This window comes from Bos indicus x Bos taurus, chromosome 16, assembly GCF_003369695.1.
Source record: "Bos indicus x Bos taurus breed Angus x Brahman F1 hybrid chromosome 16, Bos_hybrid_MaternalHap_v2.0, whole genome shotgun sequence".
NCBI lineage: Eukaryota > Metazoa > Chordata > Mammalia > Artiodactyla > Bovidae > Bos > Bos indicus x Bos taurus.
In genome coordinates, this window is record NC_040091.1 from 26,147,220 (window position 1) to 26,166,295 (window position 19,076).

At 46.7% G+C, this 19,076-nt stretch overlaps 1 protein-coding gene across 4 annotated transcripts in view; it reads right to left on the reverse strand.

The window, feature by feature from the left end:
• Window positions 1-18,721, reverse strand: part of SUSD4 (sushi domain containing 4) — a 133,626-nt gene extending 114,905 nt beyond the window's left edge. The window contains exons 1-3 of one of the 4 annotated variants that reach the window (XM_027564524.1): window positions 18,579-18,716; window positions 18,363-18,455; window positions 17,781-17,963 (exon numbers count right to left, since the gene is read on the reverse strand). In XM_027564524.1, coding sequence (XP_027420325.1) covers window positions 17,781-17,928 — 148 coding nt within the window. In that variant the 5' untranslated portion in view covers window positions 17,929-17,963; window positions 18,363-18,455; window positions 18,579-18,716. The other 3 variants (XM_027564523.1, XM_027564525.1, XM_027564526.1) reach the window with 3 other exon arrangements.
• Window positions 18,722-19,076: the final 355 nt, after the last annotated feature.

Genomic DNA, 19,076 nt, shown 5'->3' on the forward strand with positions numbered 1-19,076 from the left:
CTTAATAAATCCCTATTGAGTAAATGTGACAGTGGATAGAGGTAACAGGCTATGAAGACCTCCTACTTTTCTCACCTTTAGACTCTCAGAGCCATGTTTAAATCCCCGGAGGTCAGAGTAGGTGAAAAACTCAAGCCCTCCAGGTGCTGTCACTCACTGAGGAAAGGGTGATGTTCAAGGCAAAGCCAGACGTCAACCCACTTAGTGTCCTTCTAACCAATTACTTGCAGCAGTTCCTGCCACCTGCCCAGATGCCAGACATAAGAGGGAAGAGAGAGTTCAGAAATAATAAAATGCTCCACTCAACAACATCTTTTATTCATATAAGAGCAGATCCTGGCTGCAGAGTCCTTTAACCTGCTGATCGAGCTGTGGGTAAAGGACTAGGTAGGACTCTCTCTGTCAACTGTGCTTTGAGAGATCACTGGTGAAAAGCCTGGTGCCTGCCCTGAAGGAACCTGTAGCCTAGCTGTGAGATTTGCATTAGGAAATATTCTCCGGGTCCTCAGTACCTTCATTAGTCATTAGATTCATGTTTACTGAATATCTAGAACTCACAGTGCATGGTCAGGTTGGAAAAAAAAAAAAAAGATTAATCAGCTGTGGATCCTAGCTTTCAGGAGCTTTTGTAAGTTAAAAAATAATGATAATGATAAGGACAATGAGGAGACTAGCAGTCAACATGAATGAAATCTCACCACAAGCCAGGCACTGGCCTCTGTGCTTTCCATGTATTAACCTATCTACTCCACACAACAGTTCTGTGACAGGGCTTTTATTATCCCCATTACACAGATGAGGAGACTGAGGCAAAGACAGGTTAAGTAGTTTGCTCCACAACGTATGAAGCAACCAAGCAACAGAGGTGGGATTCAGTCCCAGAGATCTGTCTCCAGACCCCTTGTCCTCAGGGACTGAAAGTGCTACATAAGGAGATGAGAGACTTTCTTCTCCCTCCTGCTTAGAATTATGGGGCTGGATGGGGTACAGTGTTTTCACAGGTTGGTAACAGGATATGAGGAGGTGCAGCCACATAAAGCAGGTGGGGAAGCAGGTGGGGGTGTGGGGTGGCTTGCTCAGCAAGGTCCCCTCAGTGCCCATTCTGTCCAGGCAAACTCTGTGGGGGGTACCAAGGGGCTCCATGCAAACCCATTAACCAACCATCTCCATGGTCTTCTCCAGCTCAGCAGCCTACAATGCCAGTGCTGTGAGAGTTCTGATGACAGAGAGGGTTCTCAGAGCTAAGGAAGCCAAGGACTGTTCAAGAGGTCGCAGAAGGTATGGAAGGGAGATGTAAGCTGTCTCTTCAAAGACAGGAAGGCTCTGGGAAGGTAGAGAGAGGATGGCAGGTAATGTTTCAGACCTGGGTAAAGGCCAGCTGGAGGGCTACTAACCCTAATCCTAACCATAATCCTAACCTTAATTTAGGGTTAAATTCTGCCCTACCCTTGTTTTTCGAAGTCAATAGGCCATCTGTAGTGCATCATCTTTCTTCTGGAACTCTCAAAAGACAACGTGGCCATCTGGCTCTTCAACTTGTATCTCCATCCAGGAACGATACTGGAAAAATAGAGTTTACGTACATGGAAGGCCCAAGGAGAAACGGACTTGCTGCAGCCTCTTGCGTTTCCTTGCAAGTTAGCTGATGCTACATCACCGAGAACATGACCCAGTTTAGCAACAACATCAACACAGCAGGGACTAGAGAAAATGCCAAGTATTAGAAGACCAAGGCGCGTGGGAGGTGAGATGCACACAAACCATGCCGCAAACTGGAGGTAGAGACCAGTCCACGGCTCTGCTTTTGATTAAAGCCTCTGGTAGCCACACTGCATGAAGGAAAGCAAGAGAGAACAATTTTAACAGCAGCAGCAACAACAGACTCTCAGGAACCCGCCCTCGAGTGTGGCTGCCCAGGGCGCAAAGGTGACCCTCACGGGGACAGGGCAGGTTTGCTCCCAGTCTTAGATCCTCTGTGCTTGGGGGAGCCCCCAGGGGTCTGGGTCTTCCTTCATCTGGAGGTAACAAAGGGCAAAAGCTCTGAGCTCATTACCATGTAAATGAGAACTACAAGGCAGATTTTCAGCAAAGCTGCTCTCAGGGGATAAATGCCCTGCCACCTCATAAAACCATGCAGGACCCTCTTCTATTAATTCAAAGCCCAATGGGGCTGTCCTTTAAACGACTCCTTCCCCAAATCAGGACCCGGCATTTCAGGGTTGAGGAAGCTACAGAGAGGCGCCCTCAGCGGCTAACAGGCTTTTTCCCCCAAAGGGCTCTGAGTGGATCGCAAAAGGGATTTCCAGGCATTCTGGCCAAAGACTAGGATCCCATGACCTCCAGCCACAGACTCCCAAAAGCAGCATCCCATCCACAAAACTATAAAGAGATTCTTAAGAAAGAGAGACAGTATGCAGCTGGAGGTAAGAGAAGGTGGATAAAGCACTGAGTCCCTGGATCCAGATGCAGTTCTCAATTCATCTTATTGTCCTACCTGAGCCAGAAGATGCTGGCCCAAATGCCTCCAGCAGCAGAAATACCACAGGGAGAAGGGGGAGGCAGAGAGGGACGCACACAGACACGCTGCCTTCCGAGACCTCCGAAGCACCTTTAATGAATCCCCTGCCTGCCTCACGTGTTGAACTGCTTTTTCCAGGGGCGTCTGTGAGCACACTAAAGGGGCTGACTGGGCTTGGGCCAACAGCTCTTGAGAAGTTGCTCTCCGCGGCACAAGGACCTTCTCCATCTCCAGAGGCGACTATTCACTGAATGCACCGGCAGCGGGGCCTGAGCAGATTGGCACGTTCCATTTTGCAGCAAAAGAGCTGCTCCAGCCACCCTGACATCATGTCTGCACAAAATGAGCTTTCACAGGGGTCAGGACCCTCACGTGGGGAGGCGTTTCCATGCTAAGCAGAGCATCTTTCTTTGGGATTTAGGAAAGCGAAAGGTAAAAACTGGCCTTAGGCACAGCAGAGAAGTCTCCTTCCAGACAGGCAGTCCTAATCCGTCTCATATTTATAAAACTCCTGTCTTCTGACCCTGCCTTCTCGGCACCCACGAAGTGTAGAGGAAAGAGCCTTGTTGCCCCTGATGTACAGATGAAACCAAAGCATGGAGAGGTTAAGTGACTTGCTTCAGAGATGACAGAGCTGGTCACAGTGGGTGGGGGTGACAGAGGGGTCACTCTCTGGCAACCACACCTTTGCAGATTAACCGACAGCCTGAGAAGACTGAATCTTTGCAGGACCAGAGGCTAGGGCTGCCAAAAGATGTGTGGAGGAAGGACGTGCATCCGAAGCCGGGAGCTCATAAAACGTTGCAGCCCACCTCCCAAGAGCTCAGAGGAAGGAGCACTACAAGGCGGAGGGCCCATGGGCACTCTTTCTGTGCTCACGAACTCCATCCCCTCTGCCCAACATCCCCAAGAGGGGAAACACCCAAAGCCACCCTGGGCCCCCTAGTGGCCCTGTCCAGCTCTAGTTCTCGGGTTAGCTCCATCGTCCCCGTGAAGGCTGGAAAAGACGGTGAGTCTTCTGCAGTCAAGCCTCAAACATCTCTTCGCAGATTCTCCATCCTCCCAAACAGCCTTTCTTCCTCCCGCCCTGCTCTCCTTTCTGTCCAATGGGTGCGGGCATCCAGAATTCAAAGCTTAAATGTCATCCTAATAATAACAAAGATTAAACCTCCTGCCTTCAAAAAGAATCGGCTATCAACAGAATCAAGTTCTGTTGTTATCATTGTGTTATTATTATTACTATTACCAATGTGGCACAACTCCTCACCCTCCTTACTGGCTTCTCCTCTTTAGAATGTGGCTGTTTCCTGGGATTCCTCCTCATTCGCTCTTCTACACACTCTTCCTGGGAAAGTTAAGCCTCCTCCCTGCCCCCCATAGCCCCCAGCTCCTGCCCCGCTCTCCATGTAGCTGATGCACAAGTCTAATCTCTGGCCCTACTCCCTTTCCTGGGCACCTGAGTTTTCAACTGCCTGATGGACAGATGATGTCCAAATGTAATTAGCTGGGCATGTAGGTCCAACCTGCCTTTCCCGCCTCCTTTCTTGTCTCTTCTCAATCTATCTGTCCTTTACTAATGCTGTCCTTGTCTTTGGTACATATTCTTTCTCAATCTCAGCATCTGAGCATTACTCAATCCTCAGCATTACTCGATCCTCTCTCCTGAAAAAGAAAAGCATCTCTCAACGAATACCTTCTATGCCTGGAAAATTATTTTACTGTTCGAGACTTTGCTCAAGTGTTCTCTTCTTTGATAAGCTGCCCCTGCTCCTCCTCCATCCCCAGAGCCTCCAATATAAATCTCCACCATAGGGCCTGCCACAGGAATCATGACAGTGAGTTCTATACTGGAGCCAAGGACCAGTGACCACCAGGGGATTTCAATACCACACACCTGTCTCAGCATGTGCTACTGGCTGTTGTCATGCATTTGTTATACTATATTCCTTCAAAACAAAGGAAGCTCTTGGTAGGCTAACCCCAGCAGAGTCAATGTAGCAAATATTCATTATTCACGAGCACTTTGTTGGTGATGATGTTGACACCTCACATAGTTATGATACTTTCCCCTACTCATGAATTTGATTCTCACAACAATTATGGGAGGGAGATGGTCCAAATATTTCACAAATAATGAAACTGAGGCAGAAATTAGGTTACCATCACTAGGCTAGCTGGTGACAATAGCAAGGAAAACTGACTGTGTACTTTCCACTGGACCCTACACGGCTCCAGCTCTTTGCCTCAAGAAATGAAGACATACCCACCAAGTCATCATTGCCAGTAAAAGAGCACCTCCCATTCTATAAAACAATGGTGTAAACAGATAGGTGTTATTAAAAAAAAAAACAAAAAAAAACTGGTCTACCATTTACAATCCAGTGGTAAAAATCTGAGCAAGCCCTTTAAAGGATAAACAGAAATAGCAATTCAAAACTATTGAATTGTTCCACACCAGAGGAACTCAAGTTTCTAAAAGATTATTCCCCTGTTTTAAGTATAATTTAAACATCGAGGTGGCCCCAATGAGCCATTGAGTATATGCTGTCATGCATGTGTGCTAAGATGCTTCAGTAATGTCTGACTCTCTGCAACCCCATGGACTGTAGTCCACAAGCCTCCTTTCCCATGCAATTCTCCAGGTAAGACTAATGGAGTGGGTTGCCATACCCTCCTCCAGGGAATTGTCCCAACCTAGGGATCAAACCGGTGTCTCCTGTGGCTCCTGCACTGCAGGAAGATTCTTGATTCAAGATTCATGAATTCTTGAAGATTCATGTTGGCAGGAAACCCACATGCTGCCATACAACCACTTAAAGTTGCAAATTCCACTCCCAAAAGAAACTGTGAAAATGTATCCTTGGGTTAGATCCTGACCCTGAGACTCAGAGTTACCAGAAGCAGTCTAATAGAACAGGGAGAGCCTCTCCTAGGATTAACCCTCTAAACCTATCAAGTTTCTACAAAACAAGCGGATTCTGTTATTTCTGCCTGAAGAGAATCAGAATCTTCTGATTTTAAGTGTTTAGGTTAAGTCCAAAGGATTCTTCTATGTACTGAGACTCTGAAACTGGAAACCAGCTACATCAGTCACAATGTCGCACAGCATCCAAACTGTAAAGAATCCACTGTAAGAATGGGTTTTCTTTCTTTCTTCAAAGACTCTCTCTCTTGCTGGCTCACCCAATTTAACCACATATGTCTTTTAGAAAGGCAATCAAATCAAAGAAATAAGGACTTTTTGTATCTTGGTTACTTGGAGAAAAAGGTATATTGAACCAGAGTGACCCTCCTTGTTTGGCTCTGCCCCCTCACTGGTAATTCCAAGACAGAGAAGTCACCAATTTCAAACAGAAACATGAGATAACCAGGTTGAACCGTCATTTCCAAAAACACCTTACTCATCCTTTCTCTTGAGAAGGTCAATTGATTGAGATAATAACGAAATGAGCACTCACCAAACTTACCGGGCTCTGTAATTCTTCTCATCTCGAAGGATAATATTCCATTTCTGGAGACATCTGCTGGATGCACTCACAATTGTGCCCACCCACAGTCCCCCTGCCCTCCTGGGGCTGCCTGTTTTTTATCTTCACAGTGAAGTAAAAGGGGCTCTCAAGTTTGCTGTCACTGCCAAATAATGTCAAGAACTATTCTGCTTTATTTCTCTGATGCTCCAGTTTACCTTGTTTCAGATTAGTAAAGCAATTACAATACTCTCAATTAAGAAGCTATCTTACAATGCACTTTCAATTCCAGTTGGTGAGCAAGTCACTTAATTATTTCTATTTGTTTTTCTTCTTGAGTGGATAACTTCTTCTGTCTTCGAATAGTAGAGCAATCTTTTTCTGAAAGAAGACAAAATATTGGGCCAAGTTCTTCCCTAAAACTTAGTATCTTCAGCTCATACCATCAAACATGGCTTCCTGGACAGTAGAGTAAGCAGCTCTCAGATAGCATCAACTATCAAACCTTATTCTTACTTCAAAGTTAACTTTTTTGAAGGAACTTTTTGACATGCTCATGATCCTCAGGTATAATTTTTCTTTTTATGTTTTGACATATACTAACTAGATTGTCACCATCTGGATTTAGAAAAGGCAGAGGAACAAGAGATCAAATTGCCAACATCTTGGATCACAAAAAAAGCAAGATAGTTCCAGAAAAATATCTACTTCTGCTTTACTGACTACATCAAAGCTTTTGACTGTGTGGATCACAACAAACTGTGGAAAATTCTTCAAGAGATGGGAATGCCAGACCACCTTACCTGCCTCCTGTGAAATCTATATGCAGGTCAAGAAGCAACAGTTAGAACCGGACATGGAACAACGGACTGGTTCTAAAATGGTAAAGGAGTATGTCAAGGCTGTATAGTGTCACCCTGCTTATTTAATTTATATGCAGAGTACCTCATGAGAAATGCTGGGCTGGATGCAGCACAAGCTGGAATCAAGATTGCTGGGAGAAACATCAATAACCTCAGATATGCAGATGACACCATGCTTAAGGCAGAAAGCGAAGAAGAACTAAACAGCCTCTTAATGAAAGTGAAAGAGGACAGTGAAAAGCTGGCTTAAAACTCAACATTCAAAAAAACTAAGATCATGGCATCTGGTCCCATCACTTCGTGGCAGATAGATAGGAAAACAATGGAAACAGAGACAGACTTCATTTTCTTGGGCTCCAAAATCACTGCAGATGGTTACTGCAGCCGTGAAATTAAAAGACACTTGCTCCTTGGAAGAAAAGCTATGACCAACCTAGACAGGATATAAAAAAGCAGAGACATTCCTTTGCCAACAAAGGTCCGTCTAGTCAAAGCTATGGTTTTTCCAGTAGTCATGTATGGATGTGAGAGTTGGACCATAAAGAAAGCTGAGAGCCAAAGAATGGATGCTTTTGAACTGTGGTATTGGAGAAGACTCTTGAGAGTCCCTTGGGCTGTAAGGAGATCCAACCAGTCAATCCTAAAGGAAATCAGTCTTGAATATTCATTGGAAGGACAGATGCTAAAGCTGAAACTCCAATACTTTGGCCACCTGATTCGAAGAACTGACTCATTGAAAAAGACCCTGATGCTGGGAAAGATTGAAGGCAGGAGGAGAAGATAAGATGGCTAGATGGCATCACCGACTCAATGGACATAGTTTGAGCAATTTCCAGCAGTTGGGGATGGACAGGGAAGCCTGGCATGCCACAGTCCATGAGGTCACAAAGAGTCAAACACAACTGAGCAACTGCACTGAACTGAACTAGGTTACCATCTACATCATATAAATGAAAAGACAGGTTTAAAGGCTAGATTTCCCAGGTGGCACCAGTGGTAAAGAACCCGCCTGCCAATACAGGAGACATAAGATGCGAGTTCAATCCTGGGTCAGGAAGATCCCCTGGAGGTGACATGGCAACCCACTCCAGTATCCTTGCCTGGAGAATCCCACGGACAGAGGAGCCTGGAAGGCTACAGTCCATATAGGGTGGTAAAAAATTGAACATGACTGAAGCGACTTAGCATGTGGAATGGCAAAGAGGAAAGTCTTGACCAACAGGCCTGACTGCTTATTGGTTTTTGTCTATTTGTAGGATGATTCGATGCACATGAGTTTGGGTGGACTCCAGGAGTTGGTGATGGACAGGGAGGCCTGGCGTGCTGCGATTCATGGGGTCACAAAGAGTCGGACACGACTGAGCGACTGATCTGATCTGATCTGACGAGATCAAACTCCTAGAGAATGTTTCTTCAAATTAAAAAAGAAAAAAAGAGGACAGAAAAAATAAAAATCTCGTCCTCTCACTGTGTTAAGAAAATTAAAGGTGGTGACACGTGTAAAGACACCATGCAAACCGTAACATTCTAAACATGTATCAGCTAAAGTTATTATCAGTGCTTAACCACATGACATGGAAAAGGACCCCTCTAAAGAATGTCTCACTGGGAATGATAAACAGGAGGGGAAGATGAAAGTCTGAAAGCCACCAGTAGAAGGCCCCCGAAACCAGCCATTTGTTTTTACACCCTTTGCTCCTCCAGGCAGGTAAGACTCGGAGCATGTCTCATTCATTCTCACCGCCTTCCTCAGACAGCCACAGCGACAGGAATGGAGATAAAACACATCCTGATGGGTTCATGGGTGTCTAACCTCTTCCTTTTCTCCATCTGGAGTCAAGGTTTTGGCACCGTGGCCCTCACTTTGTCCTGAGTTGGGAGATTCTGTTGTTGTTGATTTGCTTGTATATTTCCTGCTTTTGAGTCACAACACAAAAAGAGTGCCCCTAGAAATGCAAATCAAAATCATACCTATTGGAATGGCTATTGTTAAAAAAGATAACAAATAATAAGAGTGGTTAAAGATGGAGAGAAAAGGGAACCCTTGCACACTGGTGGTGGGAAGGTAACCTGATGCGTGCAGTCACTGTGAGAAACGGCATTGAGGTTCCTCAAAAAATTAAAAACAGAACTATCACATGATCCAGGTATTCCACTCCTGGGCATATATCCAGAGAAAATGAAAACACTAATTTGAAAAGATATATGCACCCTCATGTCCATAGCAGCATTATTTACAATAGCCAAGATATGAAAGCAACCATAATGTCCATCAGCAGATGAATGGATAAAGAAGATATGGTGTACAGTCAAATGGCGATCATCAAAAAGTCTACAAACAATAAATGCTAGAGAGGGTGTGGAAAAAAGGGAACCCTCTTGCATTGCTGGTGGGAATGTAAATTGATATAGCTACTACAGAAGACGGTGTGGAGATTCCTTAAAAAGCTAGGAATAAAACCACCATATGACCCAGCAATCCCACTGCTAAGAATGTACCCTGAGGAAACTCAAACTGAAAAAGACACATGTACCCCAATGTTCATTGGAGCACTATTTACTGGAATATGGCTAGCTGGAACATGAAAGCAACCTAAATGTCCATCAACAGATGAATGGATAAAGAAGTTGTGGTACATATATACAATGGAATACTGCTGCTGCTGCTGCTGCTAAATCGCTTCAGTCGTGTCCGACTCTGTGCGACCCCGTAGACGGCAGCCCACCAGGCTCCCCTGTCCCTGGGCTTCTCCAGGCAAGAACACTGGAGTGGGTTGCCATTTCCTTCTCTGATGCATGAAAGTGGAAAGTGAAAGTGAAGTCGCGACCCCATGGACCGCAGCCCACCAGGCTCCTCCGTCCATGGGATTTTCCAGGCAAGAGTACTGGAGTGGGGTGCCACTGCCTTCTCCGAATGGAATACTACATAGCCATAAAAAGGAGTGCAGTTGAGTCAGTTCTAATGAGGTAGATGAACCTAGAGCCTATTATACAGAGTGAAGTAGGTCAGAAAGAGAAATATAAATATTGAATACTGACACATATATGTGAATCTAGAAAGATGGTACTGATGAATTTATTTTCAGGGCAGCAGTGGAGAAAAAGACATAGAGAACAGACCTATGGACACAGGGGAGGGGAGAAGAGAGAGGGTGAGAGGTATGGAGAGAGTAACATGGAAACTAACATTATCATATGTAAAGTAGATAGCCAATGGGAATTTGCTGTGTGACTCAGGGAACTCAAACAGGGGTTCTGTGACAATCTAGAAGGGGGAGGTGGGCAGGGAGATGGCAGGGGACATGGGTGTACCTATGGCTGATTTTTGTTGATATGTGACAGAAAACCACAAAATACTGTAAAGCAATTATCCTTTAATTAAAAAAAATTTTTTTAAAGAAGCTATGGTTTATACACCGTACAGTACATATAATGGACTATTAGTCATGAAAAAGAATGAAATGTTGCCATTTGCAACAACACAGGTAAACCTTGGGACACTGTGCTTGGTGATGTAAGTCAGAGAGAAACAAATCTCTACATTTTCATTTATATGTGGAATTTAAAAAATAAATGAGCATAATAAAACAGAAACAGACACATATACAGAGAAAAAAACTAGAGGTTACCAGTGTGGGGAAAGACACAACAGGGGAAGGGGATTAAGAGGAACAAACTGCTAAGTATCAAATAAATAAGATACAAGGATGTGAAGCACAGCACAGGGAATACAGCCAATATTTTATAATAACCTTAAATGAAGTATAAGCTAAAGAACTATGAAATCACTGTTACATAACTGAAACTAATGTAACACTGTAAATCAACTATACTTCAATAAAAAAAAAGAGTTCTATCAAAGTGGATGGGCCAAAGTTCCAAAATATTCAATAACTGTGGCTTAAAGGGAAATATTTGGGTTGAAATATAAAAAGCAAAACATGCATTTAGCGATTAGCATTTCCATGCCCATGGAGAAAGCTTACCACCTAAAGGATAATCTGGGTCACCATGCCTCACTTTCTAACAGGGTGACCCTGAGAAATAACAGTTCCTACTGCATAGAGCTGTCATGAGGATTAAATGAGTTAACACACGTAATGTGGAAAACAGCATTCGTACAGAGTAAGCACTGTCCAAAGGTTTGCCATTACTACTACTATAACAATTAACAAATTTAATCAGTCACTCAGATGCTGGCCACTTTAAAAACTGTCCCATCTTTTTCCAATCTTTCCTGGTTAGCAACAGTTAAACAGTTTGTTCTTATGAAAATAGACCCATAAGTTGACAAATTGAGGTATCTGATACATGAGAATATACATCTGATGCTTCTGTCCTCAGTGTTATATTTGGTTTTGGTGAAACGTGACTGTGTTTATAAACAAGTTAGAAAAACCTATTTTCTGCCCCTTTCTCTCCCTCAATTCAGAGGCAATGATCCCAACTGACCTCTTTAGACATACGGCTGCTATGTGTGGTTCTTCAATTATCAAACACCAAATGAGCTTACAAAATAAGACAAGGATCAAAGAAGAAGTCTGGAAAAATCACCTTCTTCATCAGTATCAATAAGTAACACTAAATTTTAAACTGAATTAAAAATCTATGTGAAGGGCCTCCCTGGTGGCTCAGTGGTAAAGAACCCATCTGTCAATGCAGAAGACACAGGTCTGATCGCTGTCCCTGGTCCGGGAGGATCCCACATGCTGGGGTGCAGCTAACCCCATGCGCCACAACTCCTGAAGCCCAAGTGCCCTAGAGCCCCTGCTGCACAAGAAGAGAAGCTCCCGCAGTGAGAAGCCTGTGCACCGCAACTAGAGGAAACCCGGGTTCGCTGCAACGAGAGAAAAGACCTCACAGCAGCAAAGACCCAGCACAGCCAAAAACTAAATAAATAAAATTATATATATATATGTATATAAACATATATATGCAAAAGAAAGTCTCAGAAATCATACATATATAAAAGAAAGTCTCAGAAATAAGCCCATTTAAAAAAGAAAGTATGTGAAAAAATAGTTTAATGCAAGCTTCTGCCTTCAAATTTTTGAGAAGAAACCAGCCCTTACTTGTCCGTTTCCTAGGGAGCAAGGACTACGTTCCCTTATCTGCTCATCCCCCAGGCATGCAAGACACTCACAAAAGATGAATGGATAGAGGGGAAAAACAGAGTTGGTTTCACCCAGAGTACAGAACCCATCAAATTCTTATAATCACAGAATTAAAGAATGTGAGTGATATGGAAGGAACTGAGCGAAGGAGAAGTTACACCAGTTGCCCAAAGCCACGGAGCTATTTAACAGCCAAGACCGGACTCAATCTGTCACCTCTATAAAGAACGCAGAGCTCTTGAGGTATACAGAGCTTCCCAGCTAAGGGCAAATCTCTGTGGCCTTTTGGAAGCTTTTGAAATATGCTTCTGACACCAGGAAAAGAATCATGTGGGTGCTTTCCTTCACATATCTAATCAATATTTCCTGGAGAGCGATCTTCACCTACACTCTTTGTTACTCTCAGGAATTAAAGAACCACTGATTCACTCTCCAGCTCGCCACTTCAGGCCTCTGAGATGAGAGATTTGCTACTGGCGGAATGAAATCCTTCTCTCGTGTCTCCCAGAGCTTTCAGATTTCACTTCAGGGATAAATCAAAAGCATTCCCATGCTGCTTATATTAGAGTGACCTTTCGTTAAAGAAACATGCTTTATAGTTTGAGGCGTTGGGACTTTTGTTTACAGACCGAATTAAGTACAGGGTGAAATTGTGGCTTTTAGACATAACATCGCAGGAAAAGTTTATGCTCCACAGTGTAAGAATCTTTCTCAAACTCCAAAGGACTAGCACCTCCAAATCAGTGAGCCAGGCAGACAGCGTTTGTTCCTGTTTCCTGGCACACAGCTCGATGCTACAGCCACGTGGCCCAAACAAGACCTCAAGGAGCTTAAGCCAATGATACTAGTGACACAACTCTGATGAGCAGGCAGGGCAGCCCCTCAGGGAGTGCCCTAGGTCAGAGACTCGGAGGCAGAGAAAGGAACAGCACAGCTCAGATGATATTATGTTCCCGCTCTAAACCCTTAGTAGCCCCCACTGCCTGCTGTGCGACACTCAGAATCCTCACTTGGGCTTCCAAGGACACTTATGATAGGCTTCCAATCTATTCGCCCTCTTTACCTGCTGGTTTCCTCTTTACCTGCTGGTTTCGATCCCTGGGTCGGGATGAACCCCTGGAGAATGGAACAGCTACCCACTCCAGTATTCTTGCCTGGAGAATTCCATGGACAGAGGAGCCTGGCAGGCTACAGTCCAAGGGGTCACAAAGACTCAGACATGACTGAACAACTGACACGTGCCCTTTTCATACCATGTTCCAAAAGATCTAGACTGTTCTCTCTCCCTGAACGGTCCAAACACGTCACCAACTCCTTGCCGCTGCTGCTAAGTTGCTTCAGTCGTGTCCGACTCTGTGAGACCCCATAGACGGCAGCCCACCAAGCTCCCCCGTCCCTGGGATTCTCCAGGCAAGAACACTGGAGTGGGTTGCCATTAGCTTCTCCAATGCATGAAAGTGAAAAGTGAAAGTAAAGTCGCTCAGTTGTGTCTGACTCTTCGCAACTCCATGGACTGCAGCCTTCCAGGCTCCTCCGTCCATGGGATTTTCCAGGCAAGAGTACTGGAGTGGGGTGCCATTGCCTTCTCCACACCAACTCCTTAGCCCTGCACAAAATGCCTCTTTTGAGATGCTCTAACCTTTCCCTCCCTCAGATCCTATCCTCAGTGCCATCTTTCGCCTGGAAACTTTCCTGAGTTCTCTACCAACCTCCTAGACCACCTCCAAATGGAAGTGGCCTGAACTGCCATGACACTCCTGCACTTTTGTAACTGTCCATGGTAATTATTTTCTAAATTGTGCAGCAGTAATTTGGAATCTTTTTTCTTGCTGTCCATCAGCCTTACTGAGCACCTTCTGTGTATGAGATGCCATGCTGGGTGCCCGGGACATGAAAATTAAGATAGAGTCAAAGTGCTTGCCTTCAGTGGGCTTACAGTCTTGTGAATGAAACAACACCATAGCAAAGGGTTACACTCAGCTCAGGGGAGAAATGAAATGTGAAAGAGATAATGGCATTTGAAGTTGGGTCTTAAAGAGAAATGTGCTCATTGGGCAAAAAATAGAGAGGAAGGAATGGTTCTTCAAGGTAAAAAGAACATTATATACAGCGGTGCTTGGCACAGGGTGGGGACAAGTGCTCAGTGTTTCCTGAATGAATAAAACAAGTGGGGAAGATTATAGATTGGTCAGTCCCCCTCCTCACTACTGTCTATGTTTACTGAGTGCATTCATGACCCTCAATCCATCACAGCAACTCCAGAAATTAGGTAGCATCATCCTCATTTTATGGATGAGGAAACTGAGGCTTCTAAGCCCCAAAGCTGCAAAGCTATCAAGCAGCAGAACTTGGCCACTGTTCCTAATAATATGTTGCTGTTGTTTAGTTGTTCAGTCATGTCTGACTCTTTTGCAACCCTATGGACTGTAGCCCACCAGGCTCCTCAGACCTTGGGATTGCCCAGGCAGGAATACTGGAGTGGGTTGCCATTTTCTTCTCCAGGGGATGTTTCTGATCTAGGGATTGAACCTGTGTGTCCTGCACTGGCAGATGGATTCTTTACCACTGAGCCACCAGGGAAGCCCTCTTGATAATATAAGGATGTGCTAATGAGTTTGCCTTCAAGAACCTAAATACAAAGCAAACTCTTAGCTCTCTTCCTCTAAGCCAGGGTGGGCCACTCCAGCCAGTGATCAAATACCCAAATGGCATCTCTGGGAACACACACTGAGAAAGAAGCAGCCAAAGAAGCCATGCTCCATGCAGACTCCGGGCACAGCGAGGTCCTGTGTCTCACCATGAACCTGGTATTAGTGTTCTCAGTACATGATGTTAGTGATCCCAAATGCAGGCACTTTTTCCTTAATATACAAATGACAGCCTGGAAAGAGCCATCCAAAGGTCCCCTCAGGCCAACTCAGGCTCATTAAAGCTCTTCTAGGGCTCCAAGAATTGAATTGACCCTCCAGCTTTCTAGGACAAAGCATTTCATTTTCCATGGAGTTCTTTCCCTCCCTTCTTTCTTCATATGATCATTTTCTCAATTTCTCCCGTTCCAGTTCAGGCTTTTTCTTGTCACTCTTGTATAGGACACAAGCTTTTTTTTTTTTTTTTTGCCTAGCTGAGACTATTATATCTTGCTATCGTCATGTTCCTTTTCCATTGAAAGCAATCAAAAATGAAAATCCACATTTCAGAACAGTGTCTATTAAACAGGCACCTTTTTTATGGTTGGGGGGAAAAAAAAAAAAAACAGCACTGAGTTTTAGCACAGAGTTTCAGCTCTGTGTACCACTGAAAGATCAGACACCTGGGTGAGACTTTCCCACTTTTACAGGTCATTTGTATTTGGGTATTGGACAGAGGTGGCAGAAAATCCAGAGTTATCTTAATCCAACTTATCTTAATGAATACTTTAGCTTAAAGCATTGCCAGTCAGAGTGTGGGCTTCCCTTGTGGCTCAGCTGGTAAAGAATCCACCTGCAATGTGGGAGAGCTGGGTTCAATCCCTGGGTTGGGAAGATCCCCTGGAGAAGGGAAAGACTACCCACTCCAGTATTCCGGCCTAGAGAATTCCATGGATCAAAGTGTAGTCCTGGGACCAGTAGTAACTGCATCACATGCGAGCTTATTGGAAATGGAGATTCTCAGGCCCACCCCAGTGATTTGTATGCACATGAGAATTTTAGAAGCACTGGTCTGGAATTAAGATGAACCTGATTTAATAAAACCCTCCTGGACCCTCCACATGGATTTCTTTCCTAAGAAACAAATCTCTGTATAGTGAACTCCTCAAAACATCATCCACCACCTTTCTCCACCCAAATTGTTTATTCATGGAAGAATTTTGAAATGATAAATCATCTTCCAGAAATCACACTCTCAGCCTGAGGGGAGTTCCAGATGACACAAAGCTGATGGTCAGCCTTTCTGCAGCGTGTGAGAACTAAGAAGGGAGAGGTGACAGGCGACCCTCCTCCCACCTTCTTTGAGGCCCTGGATCTTTTGCGGACATCTTCACCTCTCAGAAGAGAGGAGTGAAAGACGTGTTGTACAGTCACATGGGTGACTAATGTGGGAGACTGGGGAGGCTGTGCTGTGTCCGGAATCTGAGATCCTTGAGGGGGGATGCTCTGTAAACACAAACGGCAGAACCAAGGGCCAGCCTTCAAATCTAGGCTGTGCTTGGGCTTACACTTCCAATAACAACAGTCAACAGACAGGTAGATGAACCCTCGTTAACCTGTCATCTAGATCGGAGAAAGGGATGGAGAAAATGGAGAATCAGATGCCCCTGGTTTAAGGAAACGACAAGGCTGTGCTGCCCACCTGGTCCTACTCACCCTCCAAGTGGAGCGAAAGCCCACGGCAGGAGAGGCTGTCACCAGAGCCCAGGCAGGCCATACTGGTGCTGGCCTAGCATCCCTGTTGACTTTGTCCTCTATGAAGAGGACACCTGCCTCAGAGACATTTCTATTTAAAAAAAAAAAAAAGACCACCAAAAAAGTTACCTCTTGTTGGAAAACCCAAACATGACCAGCTCCTCATACAGCATCTTCTCACTAATTCCCATAGACAGGCACATCACAAGAAGCTCCTTTAGACTCCGGGCATCTTTCAGACCTCTAAGTGCAGCACCTGAGTTATCGATTACTCCATATTAAAGCCCAACTTGGTACTCCCCTCCCCAACTTCTGCTAATTTTTCACTCCTTATTTCCACCTTCACCTTTGAATTCTCTAAAACAGCAGTATTTTAAAACACTAAAATAGTTTACTTACATCATTCAATACCTGCTTTTCCAGCAATTATGATTTATTTATTAACATTTGTCAGTTCCAGACACACGATTCTGCCCTTTTAACATGCCCACATCAGCAAGCTCTCAGAGAATCTGGAACGAACAGCAATGAGCAGTGGAGGCAGAAAGACTCTAAGGCTCTGAAATTCAGACAGGAAAGGCATCGGTCTTCCTCTACCACAGCCAAAAGAGAGCCTTGTCCCCCAGAGCCGAGTATGTTAGAGATTAACCACCTATGCGGACTGAGGCTCTGAATCTGATTTCAGCTAACTTCCACTTCACAGAAAAGCACTCGGCTTTACTTCCCCTGTAAACCGGGCTGAATGAGCCAAGCAATCCTCCAGAAACACATCTGAAGGAAGACCTCCGCGTCTCCTCCCCACCCCCAGCGCGCACGGGCATGCCCGAACACTCCACCTCCCAAGGCGAGAGAAAGTTAACTTTCAAATAAACCTGTCCTGCAGCCAGTCTGGCCACGTTTCCAGACCCGTCACATTCACAAAGGTGGTTCTTGCAACTCTCGCCTAAATCCAGAAGCTGAAACCTGACCTCTGTCTCCTGAGGGCACAAAAGTCCACAAAGTTTACTCCTTTACCACAAACGCACCACTTTCTCTCTCTCTCTCTCTCTCTCTCTCTCTCTCTCTCTCTCTCTCTCTCTCTCTCTCTCTCTCTCTCTCTCTCTCTGTTTCTCTTTGGCCAAAGTGAAAATAATGGGCCAGGCTTATTGTCTTTCCTTCGGAGAAGCCAGGCTGGGTGGCTAGTGGGAAGCTCCAGACAGAATGTGGGTGTGTGAATCTGTGCAGGCTCCACAGAGGAATTTTCTGGGAACTCCAGGGGTTTTGAATGAAGAAGGGTAGTCTCGGGCTGGGACACGGGGGCTCCTCAGGTTTTCAGGTACCCCAGAAGTCTGGGGGGTTGGGGGGAGGCAGGGACTGGAGGGGCCAGGGCTGTCCTGCCAGCCAGGCTCCCCTACCCTGCCATCCCAGGCCCTCCCGGCCACCGCGGGGTCACTCACCGCCCGTGAGCTGTGCAGGGCCGAAGCACAGCGCCAGCTGAAACCACAGGATCACGGCCAAGAGTCTCTGGGGGGACTGAGGCTGCTGCTGCTGCTGCTGCTGCTCTAAAAATCCATCTCCATTGCTCGGGTTCATTCCATGATACATCTTTCATCCACAGAGGGCATCCGGCTTGCAAGAGTCTGCAACCAGGAGCGAACACGACAATACCCCAGGCTGCCGGGGCTCGGGGGCCACGCTCCCCCCGCCCCCTCTCCGCCCTGGGACCCGGAGCCTGGGTTTCCCCGGCTCCATCCCCGTTCCTCCCCCGCGCGGGCCCCCGCCCCCTTTCCCACGGCGAGATTTCCTCCACACACACACCCAGCGCGGGGTACACTGAGTAACAGCCGCCACGGGATGCTGCGCGTGCAGCAGGGATGGAGGAGGGGAGGGAGGGCAGGGGTTAGAGCACATTGGCTCAGCTCCGGTCCCCGGGATTCAGCGGCTGTAGCCGCGACGGGAAAGTCTAAAGCCTTTCAGCCTCTCGAGGCTGAAAAAACACTTTTCCCTGGGCCTATACATTTCACTCTTAGGGATCTCACGATGTGGCCACCGGATCCCCCCAGCTACTTCTCTGGTTTTCCCCAGGATCCGGATGGGTCCTATTGCCCAGTCCCCAGTGAGATTTCTCTGCGCTGTCAGAAAAAAAAAAAAAAAAAATCCTTCCTCGGGGAGCGGAACCAGGCACCAACTCCCCCTCCACGGCCTGCGCGCGCCTCCCCGGGATGGGAAGCCCCTTCCAGGGCTCTCGATCTTACCTGTGGGTCTCATGCATGCAGCTTCCTTCCCTCCTCCGCCTCCTCCCCCCGCCAGTCTAACCCGCATCTGTGCGCGACCTCTGCTGCCGCCGCTGCGCGAGCGAGCGAGACGGAAGCCTCGGCGGCGGCGGCGGCGCCGGGCTCCAGCTCCCCCCGCCCGCGATCTCCCTCCCTTGGCTCCCGGAGCGGACGGGTGCGGGGCTTGGGGGCGGGGGGGAGGGGGGGGGCGGGAGGATGGCAGCCCGGCCGCGCGCCCCCGAGGAGGCGCCCGCGCGCCCGCTACCTGAGCTCGCGAGCGCGCGGCGGCGGCGGCGCGGAAAGAGGGAGGTGGCGGGGGCGGGGCGGAGGCGCGCAGCCGGGACACGCACGCGGGCACGCGCCTCGCAGACCCAGCCGGCGCCGCGGCTGGGGAAGGGGCCTCGAGAGCGCGGGGAGGGGGAAGGGGCCCGCCGTCGCCGCTGCCGCGACCAATGGGAAGCCCGCGCGCCTGCACCTGTC